This window comes from Neoarius graeffei, chromosome 24 (assembly GCF_027579695.1).
Source record: "Neoarius graeffei isolate fNeoGra1 chromosome 24, fNeoGra1.pri, whole genome shotgun sequence".
Taxonomy (NCBI): Eukaryota; Metazoa; Chordata; class Actinopteri; order Siluriformes; family Ariidae; genus Neoarius; species Neoarius graeffei.
Genome location: NC_083592.1, coordinates 4,060,890 through 4,088,565, shown reverse-complemented (window position 1 = coordinate 4,088,565; position 27,676 = coordinate 4,060,890). Strand labels below are relative to the sequence as shown.

Below are 27,676 nucleotides of genomic sequence, written 5' to 3'. Positions count from 1 at the left end.
TTTCATGTTTAATTTCTTTTTAACACACACAAATACGCACGCACACACACGCACTCTCTCATCAAGTATATATCATATTTGTATATATTTCAACTGCCGTTATTCATTTTTATCTTTGTTATAATAAATTCCATTATTATTGAAACTGTGTCTATTTGTTGTGCTTAATATTCTTTGAAGTCAACCAATCTCCAAGAATTCAAAGGTGCATATGATTTATGTAATATGGTAAGTGAACATAATAATTTGGAATATACCATAATTTAGCTGTTTGGTAATTTATTATTAAGCACCAAAATTAATGGTATTAATTAATGAGACTGATCCAATGAGACTGATTCCATGAGTGATTTAATGATATGAGACTGATTCAATAAAAATGATTCAATGGTATGATTCAATGAGACTGATTCAATTTAATTATTAACCTTCCGATTTAATGAGATTGATCACTCAATTACCAATTGCACCTACAGCAGTTAGCATGTTAGTATGCTAGCTGTTAGCATGTTAGTATGCTAGCTGTTAGTATGCTAGCTGTTAGCATGTTAGTACGCGAGCTGTTAGCATGTTAGTATGTTCACGTTAGCATGTTAGTATGCTAGCTGTTAGCATGTTAGTATGCTAGCTGTTAGCATGCTAGCTGTTAGCATGCTAGCTGTTAGTATGCTAGCTGTTAGCATGCTAGTACACAAGCTGTTAGCATGTTAGTACACGAGCTGTTAGCATGTTAGTATGTTCACATTAGTATGTTAGTATGCTAGCTGTTAGCATGTTAGTATGCTAGCATGTTAGTATGCTAGCTTGTTAGCATGGTAGTATGCTAGCTGTTAGTATGCTAGCTGTTAGCATGTTAATACGCGAGCTGTTAGCATGTTAGTATGTTCACGTTAGTATGTTAGTATGCTAGCTGTTAGCATGTTGGTATGCTAGCTGTTAACATGTTAGTATGCTAGCTGTTAGCATGTTAGTATGCTAGCTGTTAGCATGTTAGTACGCTAGCTGTTAGCATGTTCACGTTAGTATGTTAGTATGCTAGCTGTTAACATGTTAGTATGCTAGCTTTTAGCATGTTAGTATGCTAGCTGTTAGCATGTTAGTACGTGAGCTGTTAGCATGTTGGTATGCGAGCTGTTAGCATGTTGGTATGTTCACGTTAGCATGTTGGTATGTTCACGTTAGCATGTTATTATGCGAGCTGTTAGCATGTTAATATGCTAGCTGTTAGCATGTTAGTATGCTAGCTGTTAATATGCTAGCTGTTAACATGTTATGCTAGCTGTTAATATGCTAGCTATTAGCATGTTAGTATGCTAGCTGTTAGTATGCTAGCTGTTAGCATGTTAATATGCTAGCTGTTAGCATGTTAGTATGCTAGCTGTTAGCATGTTATTATGCTAGCTGTTAGTATGCTAGCTGTTAGTATGCTAGCTGTTAGTACGCTAGCTGTTAGCATGTTAGTATGCTAGCTGTTAACATGTTAGCTGTTAGCATGCTAGCTGTTAGTATGCTAGCTGTTATCATGCTAGCATGCTAACTGTTAGCATGCTAGCATGATAACTCTTCTGCTATAGCTCAGCAAGCACACTTTGCATTTTCTCTACAGAAATGCAGTCTGGTTCCTTCTATTGATTTTGTGGACAGTTTGCCCTCCACCATCCTACTGTGAGGACTAAACTCTGCCCCCCCCGCCCCCTACTGTTTAACACAACTGTTTGGGGGGGACCAACAGCGACAGGAAACAGAACTTCACTAAACACTCACAGGATAAAATGAGACGGAAATGACAGTAAAAGTGATGATATTAAAATGAGCTCATGGTTATACAAGTCAGGACTGAGAAGATTAATATTTAAATGAATGACGTCACATGTGCATAAATTACTCTTACATTTGTACCACAAGATGATAATAATAATCACTGGCGCCATCTGCGGGGGGGCACGGACCTTTTTGACCCCCCCAAAGATAAAGTTGGGGGGGCAAAAACACCCCAATAATGAAACCTGAAAAAGTAGTAAACAGTACAGAATTCATGTTAACTGACGATTGAAACCAACTAAACAAATAATAGCCTAGCTTTGAAAGCAAAATAAGTAATCTATAGAAACGTCACCTAAAATGTTATGATCGGACATGACCCACCCCCTTTTCCGCTTGCAATATTTCAATGGTTGGCAGTGAGTGATTGACAGGTTGCACTCCGCAAAATTTACACTGCGTAGCACTAGGCCTACGCGGCCTAGGCAAAAAAAAAATAAACATAAATAAAATGGTTCGTTGCGTAGCAACCAAGGCAGCACTACTGAGGCGAAAAGTTCTGTGTGGCCTCCCGCAACCGTTTTCACTGAACATAGAAATGAAGCAAAATGGACAAGTGGATTATCCGAACCAATAGGCCGGCAGCCACCAGCAATGAAGGTGATCATGTTGTGCAGAATTTGGACACTGAAGTCTGTGTTGAAGCCGATGCGGATATATGAGTTTAACGCGCTTAAGCCTTTTTATGGAGTATGGTGCATGTTTTTTTTTTGCACTATTCTTGTCAGTTGTCTGCCGAATTCATCTCAAAGAAAATTGCATTAAACTAAATTTGTTTATTGAATAAATTGTGTTTCATAGAGTAGAGTGGGGTAATACGCCCCCGGCCTGTTTTACCCAAAATAACCACCAGATGGCGCAAAGTTACATTTCTATTGTTGCTATGGACTGGCTTGACAGCGGGGATATACAAATATCCACTGTGGATTGCATATCAGCAACGCAGCGGAGAGAAATCAAATTTCATGGTAAGTGATATAATTTTCAGATATCAGTAAAACTGTATTTAGATAGCTGCTATTTCGTCAGATATCACAGCTGTGTATGTGGTATGAGTAGACAAGTCAGTATGTTAAAAAAATACATTAGGTATAAAAAGTTGAATCACATTTTGAAAGTAAGACCCTTTTTTGTAAAAGTGTAGTCTGTGGGGTAAAACGCCCCCTTAATGGCAGGGTAAATGGCCCCCAGGGGGCATCGTTTCCTTTTATCATAACTACTGTATTTCATACATTTCTGAATAGCAGATAGCTAATGAATTCATTGATTCAATTAGCATTATTTATTGATGCACTTGTTCTTTGTTAATTCATGTTCAATCCACACAAAATTATATTGAAATTAAAATGTGAAATATAATAAAATAATGCATCTATTCATTAATTCAGGGATATTTTCTTGTTCCTTTCACATTATAGGCTTAAGTAAACACTTTTGCTATCCAAACAGCTTTTTTTGAGTGAGGGGGCCTATTGCCCCACCTCAGGGGGCCTTTTACCTCAGGGGGCCTTTTACCTCAGGGGGCCTTTTACCTCACTGGGGGGAGGGGGTAAAAGGCCCCCTTGGCACAATGTTTGTTTTTGTTAAAAAAAAAAATTAAGTATTAACTTTAGGCAAACTTTAGGTGGCATTATTGTTCATGTCAGTGTTGTCAAAAACTATGATTAAAACTAAACACATGGTTCATTTCAACTTGGAGAAAAACTGAATTTTCCTTAAGGGGGGCTTTTTTACCCCACTCTACTCTACAATGTTTAAAGTCATGAGATTTTTTTAATGCATCATAAGTTATCGTTAAAATGGGCGCTTCCCACTTGCAACGGTGAATAGTAATGAATGAAAATGACTTACAACTGAGTCTTTGATATTCAACTACATACACTGCCGACGTCATGACGTCACGGTGCAAGAACATAATTCTGATCCCCCAATGTTGACATGAAGTTGGCGCCTATAATAATAATAATAATAATAATAATAATAATAATAATAAAGTGTATTTCTTTATTTTTTCCAGAGTGCTATATTAGTTTATATTTGTTTGATGTCTGATTGCTGTGTAAGTTTGTCAGATCTCCCTTTATCACAGCTTCAGTGTTAAACTTTAATATTAGAGAGTAAATAAATATAATAAAGACAGTAAACATGACAGAACTCACCTGCTGATGAAAGATGGAGAGAAACTGTGAGGAAAATCAGGGCTTTGAGCGCCATCTCTCACTGATCCAATAAAACATTCTGCAAACTAAATAATAAACAAATAAACACTGAACACTCAGCAAACTAAATAATAAACAAACAAACACTAAACACTCAGCAAACTAAATAATAAACAAATAAACAAACAACACTCAGCAAACTAAATAATAAACAAATAAACGAACACTAAACACTCAGCAAACTAAATAATAAACAAATAAACAAACACTAAACACTCAGCAAACTAAATAATAAACAAATAAACAAACTAAACACTCAGCAAACTAAATAATAAACAAATAAACAAACACTAAACATTTTGGACGGCAAGCTAGCTAATGTCAACAACAGTAGCTGGTATGTTACTGTAGCAATATTTACGTTCAGTCATTTGGATGACTGTTAAAACCTTTCAGTCTCAAGTTTTTCCTTTACTGGATTTACTAGTTTACTGAGCTAGCGTGCGCTGGCTCCCGGCTTGGCCGGCTAGCGCGCAATGGCTCCCGGCTTGGCCGGCGAGCACGCGATGGCTCCCGGCTTGGCCGGCTAGAGCGCGATGGCTCCCGGCTTGGCCGGCGAGCGCGCGATGGCTCCCGGCTTGGCCGAGCGTGCTAGCTCAGTAAACTAGTAAATCCAGTAAAGGAAAAACTTGAGACTGAAAGGTTTTAACAGTCATCCAAATGACTGAACGTAAATATTGCTACAGTAACATACCAGCTACGATGTTGTTGACATTAGCTAGTGCTAACAGCTAGTTGCTAATACACTGCTACAACACAGACACCGACCCTAATAATACAGTTCTTGGTCATTGCCTGGTAACAGCAAATTTATAACGGGCCATGTCTCAACAGACTAAGAAGTTATTTCAATGACATTTAATAACATTTTGTTTATCCTGAGGACTGAAAGTAAATGAAAATGTGAACAAACCTTAGCTGTAATAAGATGGTGACCACCGGCTCCAGGGACGACCCGCTGATGTAGGCATGTTACCCAGCCTGACACAAAATATTTGTAGGCATCCAAACTCTTATACGCTTTCAGATCAATACCTGTGTATGGCGATGGGTTTTTAACGACATAGGTATACAGATCATGTGGGCCGAAGTCAGGTAAAGACGAGGGCTTCGTGTACTTCCGTACGTCAGTGAACAATCCTGGTGGAAGCAGGTAAACGTCGTTCTCTAAGCCTGCTGACCTCAATTTTTGCAAATACCTCTCCCTCTGCTTGCCCTGTAAATGCCCTACATCGCTGGATAGTGAAGGTGTTTTCTGCATCTCGCTCCTTTTTCTTTTATGTTTTTCGTTTGTCGCCTTCCTCGCATTCAAACTGATTCGAGCCGTGCTGTCCAAAATGGCAGCATCACATGACTTGGTCATGTGAGTGAAATACCTCAATAGGCAAATGCTAAGGGCGCTGCGTCCATCCAGGCAGGGGCGCAGATAGGAATTTTGAACTGGGGGGGACTGAGCTGTCAGCAAATGATTCCATTTTGTGTGTGTGTGTGTGTGTGTGTGTGTGTGTGTATATATATATATATATATATATATATATATATATATATATATATATATATATACACACACACACACACTACCGTTCAAAAGTTTGGGGTCACTTTGAAATGTCCTTATTTTTGAAAGAAAAGCACTGTTCTTTTCAATGAAGGTCACTTTAAACTAATGAGAAATCCACTCTATACATTGCTAATGTGGTAAATGACTATTCTAGCTGCAAATGTGTGGTTTTTGGTGCAATATCTCCATAGGTGTATAGAGGCCCATTTCCAGCAACTCTCACTCCAGTGTTCTAATGGTACAATGTGTTTGCTCATTGCCTCAGAAGGCTAATGGATGATTAGAAAACCCTTGTACAATCATGTTAGCACAGCTGAAAACAGTTGAGCTCTTTAGAGAAGCTATAAAACTGACCTTCCTTTGAGCAGATTGAGTTTCTGGAGCATCACATTTGTGGGGTCGATTAAATGCTCAAAATGGCCAGAAAAATGTCTTGACTATATTTTCTATTCATTTTACAACTTATGGTGGTAAATAAAAGTGTGACATAACATTTTAACATAGCCTATGGAAATCCAAAGTTTGCACATTATCATCACGCACAGAAATTGCAAAACTGCAAAACTAGTTTTAAAACCGCTAAGTTCCAACTGTTAAACATAGCGAGAGGCTGGGCTATGTGTGTGTGTGTAAAGTGTGTGTTGCGTGAGCGGCAGTCAGTCAACAACTCTTCGCAAAGTTTCCTTATGAAACAATATGCTCGCTGAAATTATGGCAGGGAACGCCAGATTAAACATTAAAACTGCCTTCTGAGCACTGTATCTACAGGCTACCACCGAAAGAAGGAGGCTACCAGAAAGGCATCTCTATTCCGTACGATTTTACTTTCACTACGACATTACTTTGAACAGACTATCAAAAAATTGCAAGGTGGTATGATAAAGTAAGGCACAGTTTACTTACAGTCGGTTTTTTTTTTTTTTTAAAACTATGCAATCGTTTTCTGCCTTTTGGCACCCTTCATCATGCCGTGTTGGGGTCCTGAACTAGGAGGCGCTGTCCCCGATATGCCTGTCAAACTTGTGGGTAACCATAGCAACCAAGCTCGCGCTCGCAACCCATGCAGTCTGCGCAGTTGCAGCTATGTCTGTACTGTTGTGCACCTCAATAAACCGAATGGTAATTAGTCTTTTGATTTTTCCGTGAGGTTTGCCTTATGCAAAGAAAGACAGCATAGACATTTTTTCCTCCCTATAAGTGGGGGGGGGACCGAACGAGGTGAATTTAAATCTGGGTGGGATGAATCCCCCCCGTCCCCCCCTCTATCTGCGCCCGTGATGTTATAAGTAAATAAGAACAAACCTAAAAGACAGTCATACGAAAAATAAGAATATGTCTGGAAATGCTACTTCACCAGAGAAAGGTCAAACAGGATTCAGGATTAAACTCATGAAGTCTTAACATTAGAATCATAAGGTCTTAACAACCCTAAATTATATTCTGTAATTATAAAACTAACTTAAAACTATAAAACTAACTTAAATCATTGAATACATCTTAGATCTAACAATTAAATTTAAATCACTGCCATAGTATATGCAATAATCCAAAAATATAAAGTCTTAACTCTTTGTTCAGCAATAAGGCTACCATTACATCCAACATTAAAGTGTGTGTGGGTCGATCTGACATCAAAACAGACCTTGGCGTCGTTCAGACACATCTCTGATCAAAAATACACATTTCATATCAAAATAAACAAAATGTTCCCAAACAATGTCCAGCCGAGACAGAAGGTCATTTTTAACTGAACCTTAAGTTAATCCTTAATTTTGTCACCATTTTAATAAATTACTGCCTTCTTGGTCAAGAATAATACTTATATAAACCTAACAGTAGCACTATTTGCTTGATCCAGCCAAGTTTCAGTTAGAAGCAAAAAATCAAGATTGTGTTTGCAAATAAGATCATTAATTAAAAATGACTTGTTTAAAAGTGATCTAACGTTCAGAAGAGCTAACTTTACAGAAAGTCTAGAAGTAATATCTGCTTGTGCACTCTGATGTTGTTTTAAAACAGGAAGGAGATTAGATTGGTTCACCCTCAGGGTTAAATGTGCTCTATGTTTTCTATTTCTTATCAGCACAGGAATAGAGAATGGCATAGGCACATTGGGTCCCAGCTGGTTTTCAAAACTACACCCATTCACAGGGACCCAGAGTACATCAAACAAGACTTTCTAAATGTTCCATTTGGTTTGAGGGTGAAAGGATTGGAGATGACATGTATCTTTTGGATGGTGAAAAAGATTTGTAGCCAGCTGAAAGTCCTGGGCAAACACAATTTTGATGAACTGGGTACACTGCTTGTCGCGACAGATTTGGGCTGGAAAAAGAGTGTAGCCATTGGCAGCAATTTTTTCATGCTATTTGGGAAATCCATCCGGGGGGAAGATAGAGATGGCAAAATGGAGTCCTCTGATTTTTGGCAGTCTGTTTTTGAATCTTGGCAGTCTTGCAGGTCAGATGTCTGTGTGTCCTTGATGACGACTTGCAAAGATGATTGTTTAGGCTTTGTAACTATGTCAGTCTGCGACATCTTATCAACTGTTTTCCTCAATGCTGGCTGAGAAAAGATTGCAAGTCTGTAATGGTCTACTAAGACTTTGGCTCCAATCCAGCTGAGTTCAGTGCTATTTGGCTTGTAAAATTCTCTGCGATTCCAGAAAAGGTTAAAATTGTCTATGAAGTTCATACCAAATGAAGAACAAGTTTTTCCAAGCCAGGTGTTAAGACTGAAGAGTCGAGAAAAAGCAAAACTTCCTCTCGCTGGAAGTGGGCCACTAATAAAAGATTGAATTCCAGTCTTATAGAGCTCAGAAAAAAGTTTTCTGAAATCATCTTGGACAAACAGCTGTTCTCTGAAAATATCATTTGCTCCCACATGCACAACAATATGTTTAATAGTTTTATGCTCGGACATGAGTTTCAAAATGCTGTCTTTGGTGTCAGAGATGGATGCATTTGGAAGACAACAAATAATCATCTCATAACCTTTTAATTGTCTTACAGTGGAATCACCAAGAACAAGGGTTGTGGGATCAGGTGGTGTTACGAGCTGCTTTTTGCCTCTTCCTACAGCTCTTCGATCTTGGTGCGATCTCTTTTTACTATGTGTTTGTCCGCTTGAAAAATCCTCTTCCACATCCCTGAGGCATTCAAATTTGTTCTGAAGCCTTATGGGCTGTGGATTTTCCATAGGATTGTAGATCCTATTGTAATTTGTAGAACGAGCTGGTGTTGAAGTAATTATTCTTCTGTTTTTTATTTTTGGGCTTGCCACCCATCATTTGCCAGTTTTCTGTACTCACGTTTTGCCCAGCTTGATTGATGAATTCATCCACTTGATCTGCAATGTCCTCGGTCTGTCGGAGTGCAATCTCTGCATTCTCAGCCACTGTTTCTGTACTCCTTTCCTGAGATATCGCTTTTAATTTGTCCGTCTTTGGCAGAGCATCAATCTTTGATTCCAGAATAGAAATCCTCTGTTCTAGTTCCATGCATTTTCTGCAGGATTTTTTGCTCCCTGGCATTTTGTTTTAAAAACTAACTTATCTTATAAAGATGAAAAATAAAATTAAAAAAAGTGGAAATTAAATTAAAATTAAATTAAAAGCTTATAAAGATGAAAAATAAAATGAAAAAACTAGTGGAAATTAAATGAGAAAGTAAAGTATAGAAATAAAGATCAAGAAAGCAGGAGCAAAGCAAAGAAGCATCCTACTCGCTTGAGTAGGAGACCAAACTTTAATATGCCTAATTATATTCTATTTCTAAGTCTAGTAAAAGTCAGACAAGTTCGTTAGAATCTAACGTCTGGTCTGGTGATCTAACCCTGTCAGATATAGGGTCGTCTTGCTGCTGTCCAAAATAGTCTGCCATTCGTCCCTGGCGACCATCGCGACGGGCGATCCCAACTTTATCTTAGTGATTTTCTGATATTTTTTCTTCGTAGTTTGGCTTTCGCCATTTCCACCAACGGAACTTCGTTTCATTATCTCATTCAAGAGAACATAAAGTTAAAGACGAGCAGGCAATAAATGCAGACGAAATGCAGACACAAAAAACAAACAAAATGGTTGAGTGTCGCGGGTTTTCTCGTTCTCTCGTGTGTATCATTAATAGCTAGGGATGGAGCCGATCCGATCCAGTATCGGGTTCCGATATCAACGTTATTCACGGATCAGAAATTTCCGATCCAACCTGCAAAGATTTCCGATCCATGAGACATGTCTGTACACATACTGTCTGCTGGAATAACTCCACAAGTGATTCCATGTTGGCTGCACTGCTACCTGATTGCAAAATGTGGAATGGATTTCCTGAACAGAGGCGAATCTCAATGAGACACACAGTAATGAGGAGACATGCTTCCGTTCAGGAAATCCATCCCACAGTTTGTAGCGAGCTAGCAGGCGAGCGTGGATGGAGCAGCAAGCTAACCAATTTTTCACCACAACATGTCAGCTGTGTGGAAATACTTTTTACTTGAAACACCACAAAGCAAGACAGCAACGTGCAATGTTTGCAAAGCCATTGTACAGAGAGGCGGAAGCTCCGTTGCGACATACAATACCACAAATGTAATAAAGCATCTGAAAAAGCACCACCCTAAAGAGCACGATGACTTTGTAGCCATGGGGCCGAAACACCAAAGTAGCCGGCAGCAATCACTTGACCAGTCATTTCAAACAGGTAAACTTTCACCAGACAACGCTAAAGCTAAAGGGATCACTGAGAAGTTGCTTAACTTCATCGTACTCGATGACCAACCATTGTCAGTTGTCGAAAATGAAGGATTTCGCAGCCTGATCGAGCACTTACAGCCGAGATACAGTTTACCATCCAGTAGATATTTATCAGAGATGGCGCTACCTGAACTATACAACCGAGTGTCAACCAAGTTAGCTGAGAAGTTAAAAAAAGTTCCAGCTCTGAGCTTTACTACAGATATTTGGACTTCAGATGTCTGCCCAATGTCACTGATAAGCCTCACTGTGCACTGGATTGACCGCGTGGCTGCTACTTGAGCATGAATGTTTTATTGCTGCTGTGAATGATCACACTTTAGGCCATTTTATACGTGAAAACTTTTTTGCTTTGTTGTGGCTACAGGAGCCTATACTTAATTTGTGAAGATGTGAAAGCAGCCCTTCTGTCTTGAGTTTAATAAATGACAGTCAATTTGAAATCCTTACAGTTGCATATTTGTTTTCAGGATGGGATTGTTACTGTTAACAGGATTTCCTGTTTTCTGACCTTATACTTACCTCAAGTTGCCTTTTGGTACACACATGCATCCATTTGTTCATATCATAGTTGCCTGTAGAGATGAGTTTTTACCAATAATGATGATAATATTGAAATAGTTTTGGTATCGGAATAGTATCGGTATCGGCAGATATTCAAATTCAGGTATCGGGATCGGATCGGAAGTGAAAAAATATGGATCGGTGCATCCCTATTAATAGCGCTATCTGTATGCTTTATCTGTAACTGCTAAGACATTGGGTGGCTCAATGTGACCCCGCGATGGACCAAATTCCGCTCTATTCATATGCACGCATGCCTCCGGCATTCACTCCAATCCCCCCGTTACGCCAATCGGTGTACTGACCGGGGAATCGGCATATACCGCGGGGTACACACTCGAGTCCACCCATACAATGTCAGACACACGAAAAGCGGAAAGTCAACTCTTAATTTTCGTCAACATAAACGGATCAAGTTCAGGGCTGGAGGCAGCGTTTTAAAATCACCGAGGTCCATGATGCGCAAAGCGTGGGCCGAAAAATGTTCGACATATTTAAATGAGAGGGTGAATTACACGTCACACAAGAGATCTCATCTCATCTCATTATCTCTAGCCGCTTTATCCTGTTCTACAGGGTCGCAGGCAAGCTGGAGCCTATCCCAGCTGACTACGGGCGAAAGGCGGGGTACACCCTGGACAAGTCACCAGGTCATCACAGGGCTGACACATAGACACAGACAACCATTCACACCTACATTCACACCTACGGTCAATTTAGAGTCACCAGTTAACCTAACCTGCATGTCTTTGGACTGTGGGGGAAACCAGAGCACCCGGAGGAAACCCACGCGGACACGGGGAGAACATGCAAACTCCGCACAGAAAGGCCCTCGCCGGCCACGGGGCTCGAACCCGGACCTTCTTGCTGTGAGGCGACAGCGCTAACCACTACACCACCGTGCCGCCCCTCACAAGAGATCTATTCCTGAAATTACTTTTAATGGTGTTTGAACTGAATATCATCAGTTTTGAAAAAAAAATCATGTATGTGGCAAGAGTAAGAATAATTTAAGCTTGTTTAATGGTTTGATCTGGCCCAAGCAATGAGGACAAAACTGTGCTGCTTCGAAAATGTAAATGTAACAGCTTGATGAAAGTGCGCTGATAGTTACCATGGAAACCCCATGTCTCCTGCACTGCGTTCCTCCCCCAAGTTGCGCGCTCATTCACGTTTGTGTTCTTGGTCTCAGAGCCGCGCACACCAAACACACACAGAAGACAGAATCAACGTTTAACATCATTAAGAATGCACTTTTTACAGAGATGTTTTAATGTTATTCTTTATTTTTTTTTATCCAGTTGAATATTTAGCATACAAATGTATTTTCAGTTCTTAAAAATGACCGAGGTCCGGACCTCGGTGGCCTCATAGCTGGCTACAGCCATGCCATCAAGTTATATAATTTTTTAACTAATTATGTGTAGTAAGGGTGGGCGGGAGATTTTTATGTTGTCAGCGGGAGGTCAGGAGGATTTTCTAAATGTTCCCTAAAGCGGGAGAGTTGGAGCCTCTGCAGGTTCAAACACACTGGATCATGTCTACACCAATGTTAGGGATGGATATAAAATCTCCTCTCTCCCCCACTGAGGCCTGTCTGACCACCTGTCCCTGTTTCTCACACCAGTATACACACGTCTCATTAGTACATCAAAACCTAGTGTGACAAAATATTGACGACTGCACATCCACTGTCCTGTCTTACTTTAAGTACTGTGTCGACTGTGTTACAGTGGACAAACACATCAGGATCTTCCCGAACAACAAACCGTGGATGACAAAGGATGTCAAGCGTCTATTGCTGAAGCGCAACTCTGCCTTTAGATATGGGAACAAGGATCTCTACAGCACTGCCAGGACCAACCTCAAGAGAGCCATCAGGAGGGCCAAGGCAGACTACAGGCAGAGAATAGAGGGATACTTCAGCAGTGGAGACCCATAGTGAATATGGCAAAGCATTCAGAACCTCAACAAGTACAAAGGCAGAGACGAAACAACAACAAGCAGCAGTGATTCTCTTGTAGAGGAGCTGAATCATTTCTTTGCTTGATTTGAGGTGGACGATGCAGAGACTAGGAAGAAGCTGATACCAACATTGGTCAGCCCGACACTGAATGTCAGTACTAAGGTCAGGAGAGTGCTCCGTAGATGTGAACACCAGGAAAGCTGCTGGTCCCGTTGGTATACCAGGGAGAGCACTCAGAGACTGTACAGACCAACTGGCAGAGGTATTCTGTAAAATCTTCAGTCTCTCCCTGTCTCTATGCACTGTCCCGAAATGTCTGAAGTCTGCGACTATTGTGCCCCTACCTAAGAAGACATATATTAGCAGCCTAAATGACTTCAGACCAGTTGCTCTTACCCCCACTGTTATGAAGTGTTTTTGAAGCTGGTTTTGAGTTATATCAAAGCAGCACTCCCACCCACCCTGGACAAGCACCTGTTCGCATATAGAGCAAACAGGTCAACGGAAGATGCCATTAATACAGCATTACATACCGCTCCGTCCCATCTGGAACACCCTAAAACATATGTGAGGATACTGTTTCTGGACTTTAGTTCAGCATTTAGCATGATCATACCCAGCAGAATGGAGAATAAACTGCAGGACCTGGGTGTGAATCAGCACATATGCAGCTGGATCAGAGACTTTTTAACCAACCGTTCTCAGGTTGTCAGGATGGGGACTTATCACGTCTCCTCTCTGACAGTCAACACCAGGGCCCTGCAAGGGTGCGTGCTGAGTCCTCTCCTGTTTTCCCTTTTATACACATGACTGCATACCAACCTATAGCACAAATACCATCATTAAATTTGCAGATGACACGACTGTAGTTGGCCTGATACATAATGGTGATGAATCCACATACGGGGATGAGGTCCGCAGACTAACGGACTGGTGCTCCATGAACAACCTGGCACTCAACATCTCCAAAACCAAGGAGATGATCACTGATTTCAGGAGACCACGTGAAGGCCCTGCTCCCCTATATATTAGGGGTGATGCAGTTGAGAATGTCCTCATTTAAATTTCTGGGCACACACATCACACAAGAGCTCACATGGACCACAAATATCACTGCCCTGGGGAAGAAAGTGAAGAAAGCACAGCAGCGACTGGATTTCTTTCGGCATTGAAAAGACTGGACATATCACATCAGCTGCTTCTTTCATTCTATCAAAAGCATTCTCACCTGTGGCATGCTGGTCTGGTTTGTGAGCTGCATGGCAGCTGACCAGAAGGTCCTGCAGAGAGTAATCACAGCAGCACAGAAAATCTTTGGAACTCCGTTACAAACACTAAAGGACATTGACAGGACATGGTGCCTCCACCACGCAACCAACATCATTAGAGACTTATCACACCCTGGTCATCATCTTTTCATTCTGTTGCCCTCTGAGAGGTGCTTCAGGTCTTTAAAATCTCACACCTCCAGACTGAAGAACAGTTTTTATCCAAGTGCTATTATAGACTGGTACCAAAATCCAGAATTGTGACACCCAAAGGCATTTTTGAGACAAAGTCGGCAAACAGTCTTATTTTGTCAATTTGGGTGTGCCGAATTCAAATCTGCAATATGCCGAGCTCTATCTGACCTCTGTTGACCTCTAGAGGTCATTGAACTTTGGGCCTGTAAACGTCTCAGCTGAACCCAGTTTCTCAGCTTTCTAAGGAATGAAATGTACTAAAATGATTAATGAAGTTAGCAAATGGCCTTGTTTGTTAAATGTTTGGGTGCTGAATTCATTTTTCATTTGTAAAACGACATATAACCTCTGATAACCTCAAGGTCATTAAACTTGGCCTATAGGCCTATGCATTTAACGGCATTTTTAAACTGACTTTACTCCCCCAAAAAGAATATGAAGAGACAAAAAACAAATAGAAAGGAACAAATACAACATTAAATGCCAGTCCATGTACATGTGACTTACTTTTCACAATGAGAATGCCTAGGCGATCACCTTACATAACATTGCATTACATTTAGCGGTTATTGTTTATACAAAGCTACTGAAAAAAGGACAGATTCAGCAGCATACAAAATGTGGGGGCATACAGGGTATACAGGTTAATCAGGGTTAGTATATATGAGAGTTTTTTTCTTTGTTGTTTGTTTTTTGTTTTGTTTTGTTTTAAACGGGGTAAAGCCTTTACAAAAAAACAAACAACAAAGAAAAAAACTCTCATATATACTAACCCTGATTAACCTGTATACCCTGTATGCCCCCACATTTTGTATGCTGCTGAATCTGTCCTTTTTTCAGTAGCTTTGTATAAACAATAACCGCTAAATGTAATGCAATGTTATGTAAGGTGATCGCCTAGGCATTCTCATTGTGAAAAGTAAGTCACATGTACATGGACTGGCATTTAATGTTGTATTTGTTCCTTTCTATTTGTTTTTTGTCTCTTCATATTCTTTTTGGGGGAGTAAAGTCAGTTTAAAAATGCCGTTAAATGCATAGGCCTATAGAGATCTTGCAGTCACGTGACCGGAAAGTACACAACCGCCATCTTGTCGGTCAAAAACACCGCTGAATACTGCTGCACTCGTGTACAGAATGGATCAATTTCAACCGACGGACTACACGGCTCATTTTTCTAATGAACAGATAACTAGATATATGTCTAAAATAAACGATCTACAGATTTGTGACCCTTATGGCTTACCGGACGGAGTTTTCACGACCGGATTTTGAACTGCCAGCGGAATACCCAGACGTGTATAATTACCTCATTAACTTTCCCTCGCTGTTCAGTGGTGAAGCACTGCATGCTTATAAATCTCTGGACAGTTATCTTTACAGAAATTCAGGATTTGTCAGCGACTCAGATGTGGCATCTTGTAACAAGAATCCTCATTGGATGGGTAAGTCACTTAAGTATTGAGTATAGCACTGACCAGCCGATTATAGAATAGAATAAGGTAATTCCAAATCGTCCGTCTTGTTTACATGGATCTGGCGTTGAAGAGGTAGAGGCTTGGCAGTGGAGATTTGAGTGGCTGTTTTCTGAGCTTAGTCAACAGGCCGGCTCTGCCTGCAGCCTCGCTTTTGCTCCCGGCACCGCCTCCTTCGCTTTGCTTCCGATAACAATCCACGGAGACCCCGCTGGTCTCGCTATCTCGTCCGGAATGTTTTTTTTTTTTTCTCGTACGGAATGTTGTGCATGCGATGGAAATCGCTACAAACCGTCATTTTCTGCTGGAAACCAATGTCCAGTAAGTCCATACGGTTGTAGTGGATATTGAAGTCCGGTACAGACGAACAACACGCAAAAATACACACAAAAAACATAAAAAACGTGCACAGGTAGGGAGAGCTTGTAGCCGCAGCCGTTGTAGTAGAATTGTATATATAGTAGGGTTTTCCAGAAGAAAAGGTAGAAGTAAAAGCAGAAGTAGAACCAGAAGTAGAAGTAGAAGGCAGAATATGGCGTTTGACCGACACGATGGCGTCTGTCACAATCTGGATCGGCTGTGACGTCACATGCAAGTGCTCCATAGGCCAAGTTTAATGACCTTGAGGTTATCAGAGGTCATATGTCGTTTTACAAATGAAAAATGAATTCAGCACCCAAACATTTAACAAACAAGGCCATTTGCTAACTTCATTAATCATTTTAGTACATTTCATTCCTTAGAAAGCTGAGAAACTGGGTTCAGCTGAGACGTTTACAGGCCCAAAGTTCAATGACCTCTAGAGGTCAACAGAGGTCAGATAGAGCTCGGCATATTGCAGATTTGAATTCGGCACACCCAAATTGACAAAATAAGACTGTTTGCCGACTTTGTCTCAAAAATGCCTTTAACTCCTTAAATAAGCACTTTTTTGAATTTTGGTACCAGTCTATTAGAGAACTAAACCCTTAGAACTGATCTTCTGGAGTGTGCAGTGTGTCTTTGGATGTACAATATGGTCAGTCCTATCTAACTTTATTTACTATTCTTGTGATTGTCCCCTATTTATGGCTTTACCTCACCTTTTATTGCCTACTGGTGTATTATTATTGTCTGTTTATGTGTTTTTATAACTATTTTTTATGATCCACTAGAGGAATAGAATTTCATTGTACATTGTGTAATGACAATAAAAGGAAATTGGAATTGAATTGAAGTGCAGGAGGTGAGTTCAGGTGTAAATGTGGAGAGGGATGGAGGTCGGGTGGATCGTCTGATAAGAACATGAAAGTGATTGTGCTGAATGGAGACACTTCAGATTCTGAGTCCCGTTTCTATCACCATGAACACAACACGTCTATTTTACTGCTTTAACATCACCAATCTTATTTTATTTACAATGGGCATCAGGGAAAGTTAGTAAAGCCTTTAAATTAACTGAATACCTGCTTACACAATTAATTCCATCATAAACGTGATCTGATCTTCATCCAAATACTGCCATGATAAAGAAAGTCATAACAGACACAACACCTTAATTCCCCCCATCTGTCCCTCTGAGTTACATGTCGGTTCTGGGATCGAGATGCTGAACCTCTTCTGCTCCTCGGACCTGCCTGATCCATCCTGGTGCCCTGTGTCTGGTTGGAGTCTCATCGCATTGCTCCTGTGGAGGACGGCCCCCATATGGACAGTTGAAAGTCACACCTGGAGGACGCTCTGGACTCTTACAGTAATGCTTTTATGGCTGAGGACTACAGTTGACTTGCTAACTTTAGGACTGCAGTTGTCATGAACAGTTTTGCACTCAAGTTTCCATCAATGAAGAGTTTATAACATCAACAAAACTGACTTCATGTTAAAACTGTTAATGTTATAGTCATGCTGTCTGTTGTTGCCCAAATGAGGATGGGTTCCCTTTTGAGTCTGGTTCCTCTCGAGGTTTCTTCCTCATGTCATCTGAGGGAGTTTTTCCTTGCCACTGTCGCCGCAGGCTTGCTCATTGGAGATAGATTAGGGATAAAATTAGCTCATGTTTTAAGTCGTTCAAATTCTGTAAAGCTGCTTTGCGACAATGTTTATTGTTAAAGGCGCTATACAAATAAACTTGACTTGACTCTTTACACTAATAACACAATAACTATTTGTTCTCAATGCAAAATGAATCACTGAAAACATTAACTATAACGCGGCTGTAATAAACCAGACGCTCGAGGATTGTGAATGAACTCAAGGTTTTAATGAGCACAATGGAAAAAAACAATGTACAAAAGCCAGGCCAGGTTAATACTGAGAGATCAAAATCAGTAACGAGTGTGAGACAAATTGTGGTCAGGAAACGGGCAATAGTCCAAGAACCGGGAATCAGAAAACTACAGGCAATCCTAACACAAGGGCTAGGCAAATTGTAATCGGAAAACAGGCTAGGATCAAGAAACTGGGAAGCAAGAGAAACAAGCAAACAAACACAAGGGCTAGGCAAAATGGGGGGAAAAACAGAAGGCAAAAAGGGCCATACACAGGAATACAATCAGAATAATAATGCTCAGTAGACTCATGAAATATAGAGGCAATACTTTGCGATGAACAAACCAAGCAAAGGGGTATAAATACAAATGGAAACAAAAAGGTACAGATGATGGTGATTAGAACTTGGGGGAGCCACTCCTAGGAAGTGGCTCCAGGTTGGCTGAGTGAGTGCATGTGGTAGTGACTGGTGTGTGAGGGGGACTGTGGTAAGTAGAGTCCTGAGTGTTGGGTGAGCCCAGGAGCGTGACATTAACAGAGTACTGAAGTACACAGGTGATTCATAAATCAAGAGCAGTATAACTGTCATCAGTTACATAAATGGCATGAATAATATTTCTAATATATAAATTAGTTTTGTAATTTTATTTCTTTATTGGGGGCATGATTTTTATGGTGCGCCATATTTTTTGTGTTGTATTTGTTGTGTTTGTATTGAGGCGGAACCTATTATTGGAGCTACGCTCTGGGGGACATAATTTATGACCGTAAAACAAAGGGAATATCTTCAGAAACGGCGGTAATCCAGTCCTTTGCATATCAGGACTAAAGGACACTTTATGCATTGTTTGTGAGATGCATTTGATGAACATTGTGTGAAGAATGTAACACGGACATTTAAAGTTTGTATGGAACCCAGGTTTGGAATATTGTTCGAGAAGAAATGTTCTGAAGAATGACGAAGCTTTTTGTGCAAGGAACCTAGCTCCTTTTGGTAACAAGCTGCCAGCGAGGTAAGCTTATGTCTCTAAATAGTTGTTAATATTACCTATGTTTGTATAGCATGATCTGCATTAGTTTAATTGTTGTTTGTTATTGTCAGTTTTCACGGGACCAAGCAGAATAAAGAGCGCCCTGTGGTTTAAACGAAAACTCTATTTCCTCGTGTTACTGGGGGAGCTACAGTGAAAACTCGGATGTCAACACCCAAGGCGTGTGGAGAAGCGAGCGGCAAGCCATCGTCATCGCTTCGTATTCGTCAGCGCCTCTTCGGAGAGACGACGCACGAGAGCTACTTTGCCGTCCGCAGTACGGTGCAGGTGCCATTGTTTTGCTAGCGTATGCTCAACATTTTGAACAGACTTTTGCAGAGACTTCGGTTTGAGCTCTGTAGGAATTCATTTGAATGGTGTTTGACTACAACAAGAGACTCTTGGGTTTGAATTCACATTTAAAAGGGACAGTGTTCATATCTATGTCAATCTATGTTTTCTTTGTTGGTTAATAACTTTTGGTTTGATGATAGTCCCTTGGTTTAGACCATTTCAATACCACAATGGCAGGTTGTAGCATTATGTATGATCACAGAAATGTGTATGAGTAACCTAACAGTTATTGCAAATGCTTATTTAAATAGATATCTTTAAGGTTGGATAAACTTAATGTAAAGTTCACTCTTATTGATCTTAAACTAATTATTAAGACCTGATGTTAAGTAAGCTGAATTTAGGCTAATATATTTAGTTATTTCAATCTTTTGACAACCTAACTTTAAGTTAAAAGGGTTTTACCTTTAATAATTATTGCAGTTCTCTGAGATTTAAGCAGAAAGTGAGACATAAAAACAGGAACATATTACTTCTTTTTCTCTAACTTAAATGTCATTCTGAATTCATAAAGATTAAGATAGGTTCACTAAAATGTCTGTCAGGTAGTGTAATTGAGAATGACAGAGAAAGTGTAAAACAAACCGTAGAGACACCCACCAAGGAAGATGCTGGCAAGGAACAAGATGTAAGGCTAGATGAGCCAGAACACTCATATTTGATTGAAAACGTGGCATCCAATCCCAACTGCTCACAAGAAGTACTGCAAGGCCAAAGAGTCTGCAAGTTGACAGAGAAGGGCCAAGAACTGCAGGAAGAGCAAATAAAAAGACTGGAACGCAGGTTCAATTCAAACTATGAAAAGTGGAAGGCACTCGTTAAAGATGCCAAACAATCTTCTAAGACCAGTAATTCAAATGCCATGCTACAGAAACATGTAGTTGAGATAAGGAAGGCCTCAACTGAGTTAGAGCAGATTTATGAAGACATACGTCATATCCAAACACCACAACAAGACATGCGTCGTAGAATAGACACTTGTGAAGTAGTAACCAAGGAAATCATTGAAGTTGCGAATGGCTGTCTAGTGAGAAATGAGCAAGAAGAAGATTTCAAAAGTGCAAAGTCTCTAAAGCTAAGGCCTGACACACAGAGCATCATTTCTGGCCACTCAAGATCTGTGCATCGCTCCCACGCCAGTTCAGTAATTAGCTTTAGATCCTCAAGTCTGTCATCACTGAAGAGACAAGATGCAGCAGCCGAAGCTGCTGCTAATGAAGCTACGTTAGAAGTCCTTCACGAGCAAGAGCATCATTTTAAAGAATTGCAAAGACTTGAAGCTGAAGATAAACACCTTCAAGCAGAACAAGAAGCTGCTGCTGCTCAGTTACGTGTGAAACAACAAGCTGAAAATGAGAAGAGAAGGCAGACATTAGAAGCCAAGCGCAGAGAGATAGAACGATTGGAGACAGTCAAGAAACTGAAGGCTGCCAAGGCACGGGAGGAGGTGTATGCACAGAGTATATGCTCAGATGAAGAGATAAGTGAGCCAATGCACAGCTGTGGTTTTGTGAGGGTAAAGAAAAAAGTCACAACCCAGAATGTCTCAAAGCAGCAATTAGTCAATCCACAAGCCGTAACCCACTCAACAACTTGCAATGTCAAGCGAGAAAACGACACCACTTCTCTTATAAGAGCACTTGCAGAATCCTTAGTGGCAAATAGACTTCCTGTACCTGAGCCAGTAGTATTCAATGGTGATCCTCTTCGGTATAATGACTGGAAAATCTCATTCCAAACTCTCATTGATAGGAAGAACATACCAGGCCAAGAAAAGATTTACTATTTGCGAAAGTACGTTGGCGGACCGGCCAAGAAAGCAATTGAGAGCTACTTTATGCTAGGTACAGAGGCAGCCTACCATTCCGCATGGAGCATTTTAGAAGAAAGATATGGAAATCCATTCCTTATTGCCAAGGCGTTCAGAGATCGGCTAGCTACATGGCCTAAACTAAACCCCAAGAATAGCTTAGAGCTACAGGAATTTGTGGACTTCCTGCGAAGCTGTGAGGCAGCCATGTCACAGATCAAAGGGCTAGATGTGCTCAATGACTGCAATGAAAATCAGAAGTTGCTCATCAAACTTCCAGACTGGTTGACTTCAAGGTGGAATAGAAAGGTTATGGAAGTGGAGGAAGAAAGCCAAACATTCCCAACTTTCAGCCAATTCGTAGCATTTCTGACACGTGAAGCCAAGATTGCATGCAATCCTGTGACTTCTTTGCATGCACTAAAACCAAGTGAAGGTGAGAGGGCCAGAGTGCAGAGAAACAGAAGCCCTGCAGGAAAGACACTAGCCACCAATTCGGATGACAAAGCTGTGCCAGCCAGCTGTGTCCTCTGTGAAAAGGCCAATCACAGTTTAGACAACTGTCGAAAATTCATGGAAAGAGAGGTTTCTGAAAGACACAAGTATATTCAAGAAAATAGATTGTGCTTTGGTTGCTTGAACCCAGGGCATCGCTCAAAGGAATGTGAAAGGAGAAAGACCTGTGAAAAATGTAACAAAAAACATCCTACGTGCCTCCATGAAAACCGTAGCAGTGATGCACGGCCCCCACCAAGAGGCGACACTGTAATGGTAGAGAGAGAAGATGGCATCCAGGATATAGCAGACAGTGCGTCAAGCAGAGCAACGTCTAACAGAATCATACAAAGTGCCCGTGGCACTCATACCTCCACAGTGATACCAGTGTGGGTGTCAACAGCTCATGAGCCAGATCACGAGGTTCTTATATACGCACTTCTTGACACTCAAAGTGATACGACGTTCATTCTTAAAGAAACTGCTGAAGCTCTACATGCTAAGAGTGAGCCAGTCCATCTAAAGCTGTCAACAATGGCTTCAAAGGAAACTAGAATATCATGTCAAAAACTAACAGGTCTACAAGTGAAGGGGGTTCCACTCAAACAAAATAATTCCCCTACCAGCAACGTACTCCAGAGAATTCATCCCAGGAAACCGAGATCATATCCCTACACCAAACACTGCAAAAGCATGGCCTCACCTTGAACACTTATCAGATGAAATTGCCCCCCTGCAAGGTTGCGATATTGGCCTGCTTATTGGATATAATTGTCCGCAGGCTCTTGTCCCAAGGCAGGTAGTGCCAGGAAGAGAAAACCAACCCTTTGCAATAAGGACAGACTTAGGTTGGAGTGTGATTGGCTATGGTAACCCTCATGTTGACTGTGGAGATTTGATTGGAGCCAGTCATCATGTCATTGTGAAGCAGGTGACACCATGCCAACCCTTGTCGGATCTTGCATGTGAAGTTCATTTTGTCCACAGAACGCAAATCAAAGAAGTTGTGTCACCTTCGGAGATAATGAACATTCTTGAATCTGACTTCATTGAAAGAAGCACAGATGATGGGCAAATATCTCAAGAAGATCTGAGATTTCTGGCCAAGATGGCGGACGGCATCAGATTAAAGACTGATGGGCATTATGAAATGCCATTACCATTCAAGATAGAAAGGCCTAACCTACCTGACAATAAGTCCTCTGCCATGCATCGTCTGAGGTGTCTGGAAAGAAAGTTGAAAAGGAATCAGCAATACTACAAGGATTACACAGCCTTTATGAATGAAACAATCACGAGTGGAGATGCAGAAAAGGTCATGGAGCAAGACCTGTGCAAAACCCCAGTTTGGTACATCCCACACCATGGGGTGTACCATCCACAGAAGCCGGGCAAGATCCGTGTTGTTTTTGACTGTGCTGCGAAGTTTCAACAGACTTCCCTGAACGACCATCTTTTAACTGGTCCTGACTTGACAAACACATTAGTGGGAGTATTGTGCCGTTTCCGCAAAGGACCGGTGGCACTCGTGTGACATTGAATGCATGTTCCACCAGTTTCATGTCAAAAAAGAAGACCAAGACTATTTGAGATTCCTCTGGTGGGATAGTGGCAACCTGGAGGCACAGCCTTCCGTCTACCGCATGAAAGTTCATCTGTTTGGCGCAGCATCTTCACCAGGCTGCGCCAACTTTGGACTTAAGCACATTGCTGCCACAGGACGCAGTTCGGTCAGTCAGGACACAGTCAGGTTCATTCAGAGGAACTTTTATGTCGATGATGGTCTAACGAGCACAGAAACGAAAGACCAGGCAATCCAATTAGTCAAGGAAGCAAGAGACCTCTGCAATATGGGAAAACTCCATCTGCACAAGTTTGTCTCAAATTGCAAGGAAGTACTGGACACAATCCCTGAAAAGGAACGTGCAGAAGGCACCAAAGACCTGGATCTGGCATTTGGAGGGTCTCAAGTAGAGCGAGCCCTTGGGGTTCAGTGGTGCGTGGCTTCCGATCAGTTCCAGTTCAAAGTTGCAGTAAAAGACAATCCACTTACCAGAAGAGGGGTCTTGTCCACAGTTGCCTCACTGTATGACCCACTTGGCTTTGTGGCCCCGTACATCTTGATAGGAAAACAAATCCTGCAGCAAATGTGTCGAGGCATGCTTGACTGGGATGATGTCTTACCCGAAGACCTCAAGCCATTGTGGGAATCCTGGCTTATGGACTTGATACACTTGGCTGACATATCAATCTCAAGGTGCTATACTCCCAAAGGCTTCATTGTCAAACATTATGAGCTCCACCATTTCTCTGACGCCAGTACATCAGGCTATGGAGTGTGCTCATATCTTAGAGCAGTGAGCACAACAGGAAAGGTTCACTGTTCCTTGGTCATGGCTAAGGCAAGAGTTGCACCTACCAAGGTCACTACTATACCAAGACTGGAGCTCTCAGCAGCAGTCACAGCTGTTCGCATCAGTGACTTGCTGAAAAAGGAACTTGAAATTGACTTCTTGCATGAGTTTTTTTGGACTGATTCTAAAGTAGTCATTGGATATATCAACAATGATGCCAGAAGGTTTCATGTCTTTGTGGCTAACCGAGTGCAGCGCATCAAGCAAAGCACAGAGCCTGCTCAATGGCGATATGTGGCTTCTGAAGACAACCCTGCAGACTATGCGTCTAGGGGTCTTGCAGCACAGCAACTCAAGGTCTCCAACTGGTTCACAGGCCCAGCATTTTTGTGGCAAAAGGAGCTGCCTCCTGAAGATGCCATGGTGGGAGAAATCTCAAGTGCTGATCCTGAAGTCAAAGAGGCTTATGCTCATAACACTCAAGCCAACGAAGATGTTTCACTTCTGGATCGTATACACAAGTTCTCAGACTGGTCAAGACTTGTCAGAGCTGTAGCTAGACTGACGCGCAGAGTAAAACAGGCCAAGGGACTCCCGCAAAGGTCAAGTGAAGCCACAACTTTGGAGGAAAGAAGAGCAGCAGAGTTGATGCTTATAAGGATGGTACAAAGGGATAGCTTTGCTCAAGAAATACAGTACTTGAGACATTGCAACGGGGAGCGCACCGAAGTAATGAACAAACTGCAGAAACTGAGTCCATTTCTTGATGAGGAAGGTGTCCTCAGAGTAGGTGGGCGCTTGACTCATGCAGCCCTCCATCCACATGTGAAGCATCCCGCGATTCTTCCTCGAGACAGCTACTTGTCATCACTCCTCATAAAGCATTATCACGAGAGAGTGCACCATCAAGGACGTGCTTTGACTATGAACGAGCTCCGCGCTAATGGGATATGGATCCTTGGGTGCAGCAAGTCTGTGTCATCATACATTTACAAGTGCACCAAATGCAGGAAATTAAGAAGATCCCCAGAACAACAAAAGATGGCAGATCTTCCTGTTGAGCGCACAGAAGAGGCCCCTCCCTTCACCTATTGTGGGATGGATTGTTTCGGGCCATTTTATGTCAGAGAAGGAAGGAAAGAGCTCAAGCGCTATGGACTTCTACTTACCTGTATGGCTTCTAGAGCAGTGCACATTGAAATGCTTGATGATCTTTCCACTGACTCCTTCATTAATGCACTTCGAGCTTCCATTTCCATTCGCGGGCCAATCCGTCAGTTAAGATGCGATCAAGGTACGAACTTTGTTGGTGCAAGGAGAGAGTTTGCTGAGGCATTAACTGAAATGAAAGAAAAGTTCAGAGGAGAAGGATGTGAGTTTATCATGAATACACCAGCTTCAAGTCATATGGGCGGAGTTTGGGAAAGGCAAATCCGCACCATCAGAAGTGTCTTAACGTCAATCTTGGAGCAGTCATCCAGACAACTTGACTGTTCTTCTCTTAGGACATTTTTGTATGAAGTTATGGCTGTCATCAACAGCAGGCCTTTAACCACTGATTACGTCTGTGATGCTTCTTGCCCTGAGCCCCTGACACCTAATCACATTTTGACCATGAAATCCACAGTAATCGCTCCACCTCCTGGACGATTTGTCAGAGAAGATCTGTATCTTCGTAAGCGATGGCGTCGTGTTCAGTTCCTGGCCAACAGTTTCTGGTTGCGATGGAAGAGGGAATATCTCTTGAATCTTCAGCATCGACAGAAGTGGACCAAGGAACAAAGAAACGCAAAGGTTAATGACATTGTTCTTATGCTGGATGACATGGCCCCACGCAGTCAATGGAAGTTGGCTAAAGTCACTGAAGTGCTACCAGGAAAGGATGGAAGAGTGAGAAAGCTAAAGCTCTTGATCAGTGATCCTACTCTTGATTCCAGGGGTAAACGTACCTCCAAACCTACCTACCTTGAACGCCCTATCCAGAAGACTGTTACACTCCTGGAAGCAGATTAAAGGCTTGATGTTACACTTTCATCCTGTCATTATAAGCTTACAAGCCGTAGTTAAATCTAAAAATAGTGAAGAAAAGGTTATAAATAAGTTCATATAGCTTCACATTAGGAATAAAGAAAGTAAAAATCACAGAAGATTTTGGTGGGAGTATAACTGTCATCAGTTACATAAATGGCATGAATAATATTTCTAATATATAAATTAGTTTTGTAATTTTATTTCTTTATTGGGGGCATGATTTTTATGGTGCACCATATTTTTTGTGTTGTATTTGTTGTGTTTGTATTGAGGCGGAACCTATTATTGGAGCTACGCTCTGGGGGACATAATTTATGACCGTAAAACAAAGGGAATATCTTCAGAAACGGCGGTAATCCAGTCCTTTGCATATCAGGACTAAAGGACACTTTATGCATTGTTTGTGAGATGCATTTGATGAACATTGCGTGAAGAATGTAACACGGACATTTAAAGTTTGTATGGAACCCAGGTTTGGAATATTGTTCGAGAAGAAATGTTCTGAAGAATGACGAAGCTTTTTGTGCAAGGAACCTAGCTCCTTTTGGTAACAAGCTGCCAGCGAGGTAAGCTTATGTCTCTAAATAGTTGTTAATATTACCTATGTTTGTATAGCATGATCTGCATTAGTTTAATTGTTGTTTGTTATTGTCAGTTTTCACGGGACCAAGCAGAATAAAGAGCGCCCTGTGGTTTAAACGAAAACTCTGTTTCCTCGTGTTACTGGGGGAGCTACAAGCAGAGTTTTGTAGGAAAAGGACTTGTCTAATAATTAAATCACAATAATAAATTTAAACATTTAAAAAGTTTCTGAAAAAAAATTATTCATTCGATTAGAATTAATTCATCAAGTCTGGCATCCAACAGCCGCCCATCAGGGTCTTTATGGACAACCTGACTTTGTCAACAACATCTATCCCAGGGAGCAGGTGCATCCTGAAGGGCCTTTAGGAGTTGATCACCTGGGTATGTATAAGGTTCAAGCCATTGAAGTCCAGGTCCCTGGTGCCTGAAAAAAGGAAAGGTCATCAACAGGTTCCACTTTGCACTTGGCAGCCCCTAGATACCACTCATCACCAAGAAACCATAGAAGAGCCTGGAAAAGGTGTTTGATTGCAGCCTAAGAGACACAGCATCCGAATGACCAACCAAGAGCTGGATGCTTGGCTAGCTGTGGTGGACCAGTTAGACCTACCAGTAATTTTAAATTGCCAGTCTAACGAAAATGACATAATAAAATCCTGGGTTTTCTCTATGTGAGATGCTCAAATAGGTTGTAAAGTTCACCGATAAATAAAAAAAAAATGGTTCGAAAAATAATTTTTTGTGTCTGAATTCTGTTCCAAAAATCACTAAAAGCTTGTCTGCCATTATTAGATTGCAGTGATTCGCAATAATAACATGACCTTTCTGCCAAGTGGTGCACGAAAGTACCACAGACCTGACAGGTATGGAAGTTGCCCCACAGTGACGACTGACTTGCTGAGTGATTCCATCTGTTGGCCATTTGAGTGACTCTTCCACATGCCATCTGGTGG

At 41.3% G+C, this 27,676-nt stretch overlaps 3 protein-coding genes across 3 annotated transcripts in view; 1 reads left to right on the top strand and 2 right to left on the bottom strand.

The window, feature by feature from the left end:
• LOC132872770 (BOLA class I histocompatibility antigen, alpha chain BL3-7-like) overlaps positions 1 to 4,065 on the bottom strand; it is a 29,904-nt gene extending 25,839 nt beyond the window's left edge. Inside the window, exon 1 of the mRNA XM_060907841.1 lies at positions 3,981 to 4,065. Coding sequence (XP_060763824.1) covers positions 3,981 to 4,035 — 55 coding nt within the window. The 5' untranslated portion in view covers positions 4,036 to 4,065. The remainder of the gene's footprint in view (positions 1 to 3,980) is intronic.
• LOC132872764 (class I histocompatibility antigen, F10 alpha chain-like) overlaps positions 1 to 27,676 on the bottom strand; it is a 318,444-nt gene that overhangs the window by 15,301 nt on the left and 275,467 nt on the right. The gene's annotated exons all lie outside the window — the stretch shown is intronic.
• Positions 23,298 to 26,894, top strand: LOC132872763 (uncharacterized). Its single transcript, XM_060907819.1, has 2 exons — positions 23,298 to 26,704; positions 26,794 to 26,894. The coding sequence occupies exon 1, from the start codon at positions 23,298 to 23,300 to the stop codon at positions 26,118 to 26,120; it is 2,823 nt and encodes a 940-aa protein (XP_060763802.1). The 3' UTR covers positions 26,121 to 26,704; positions 26,794 to 26,894.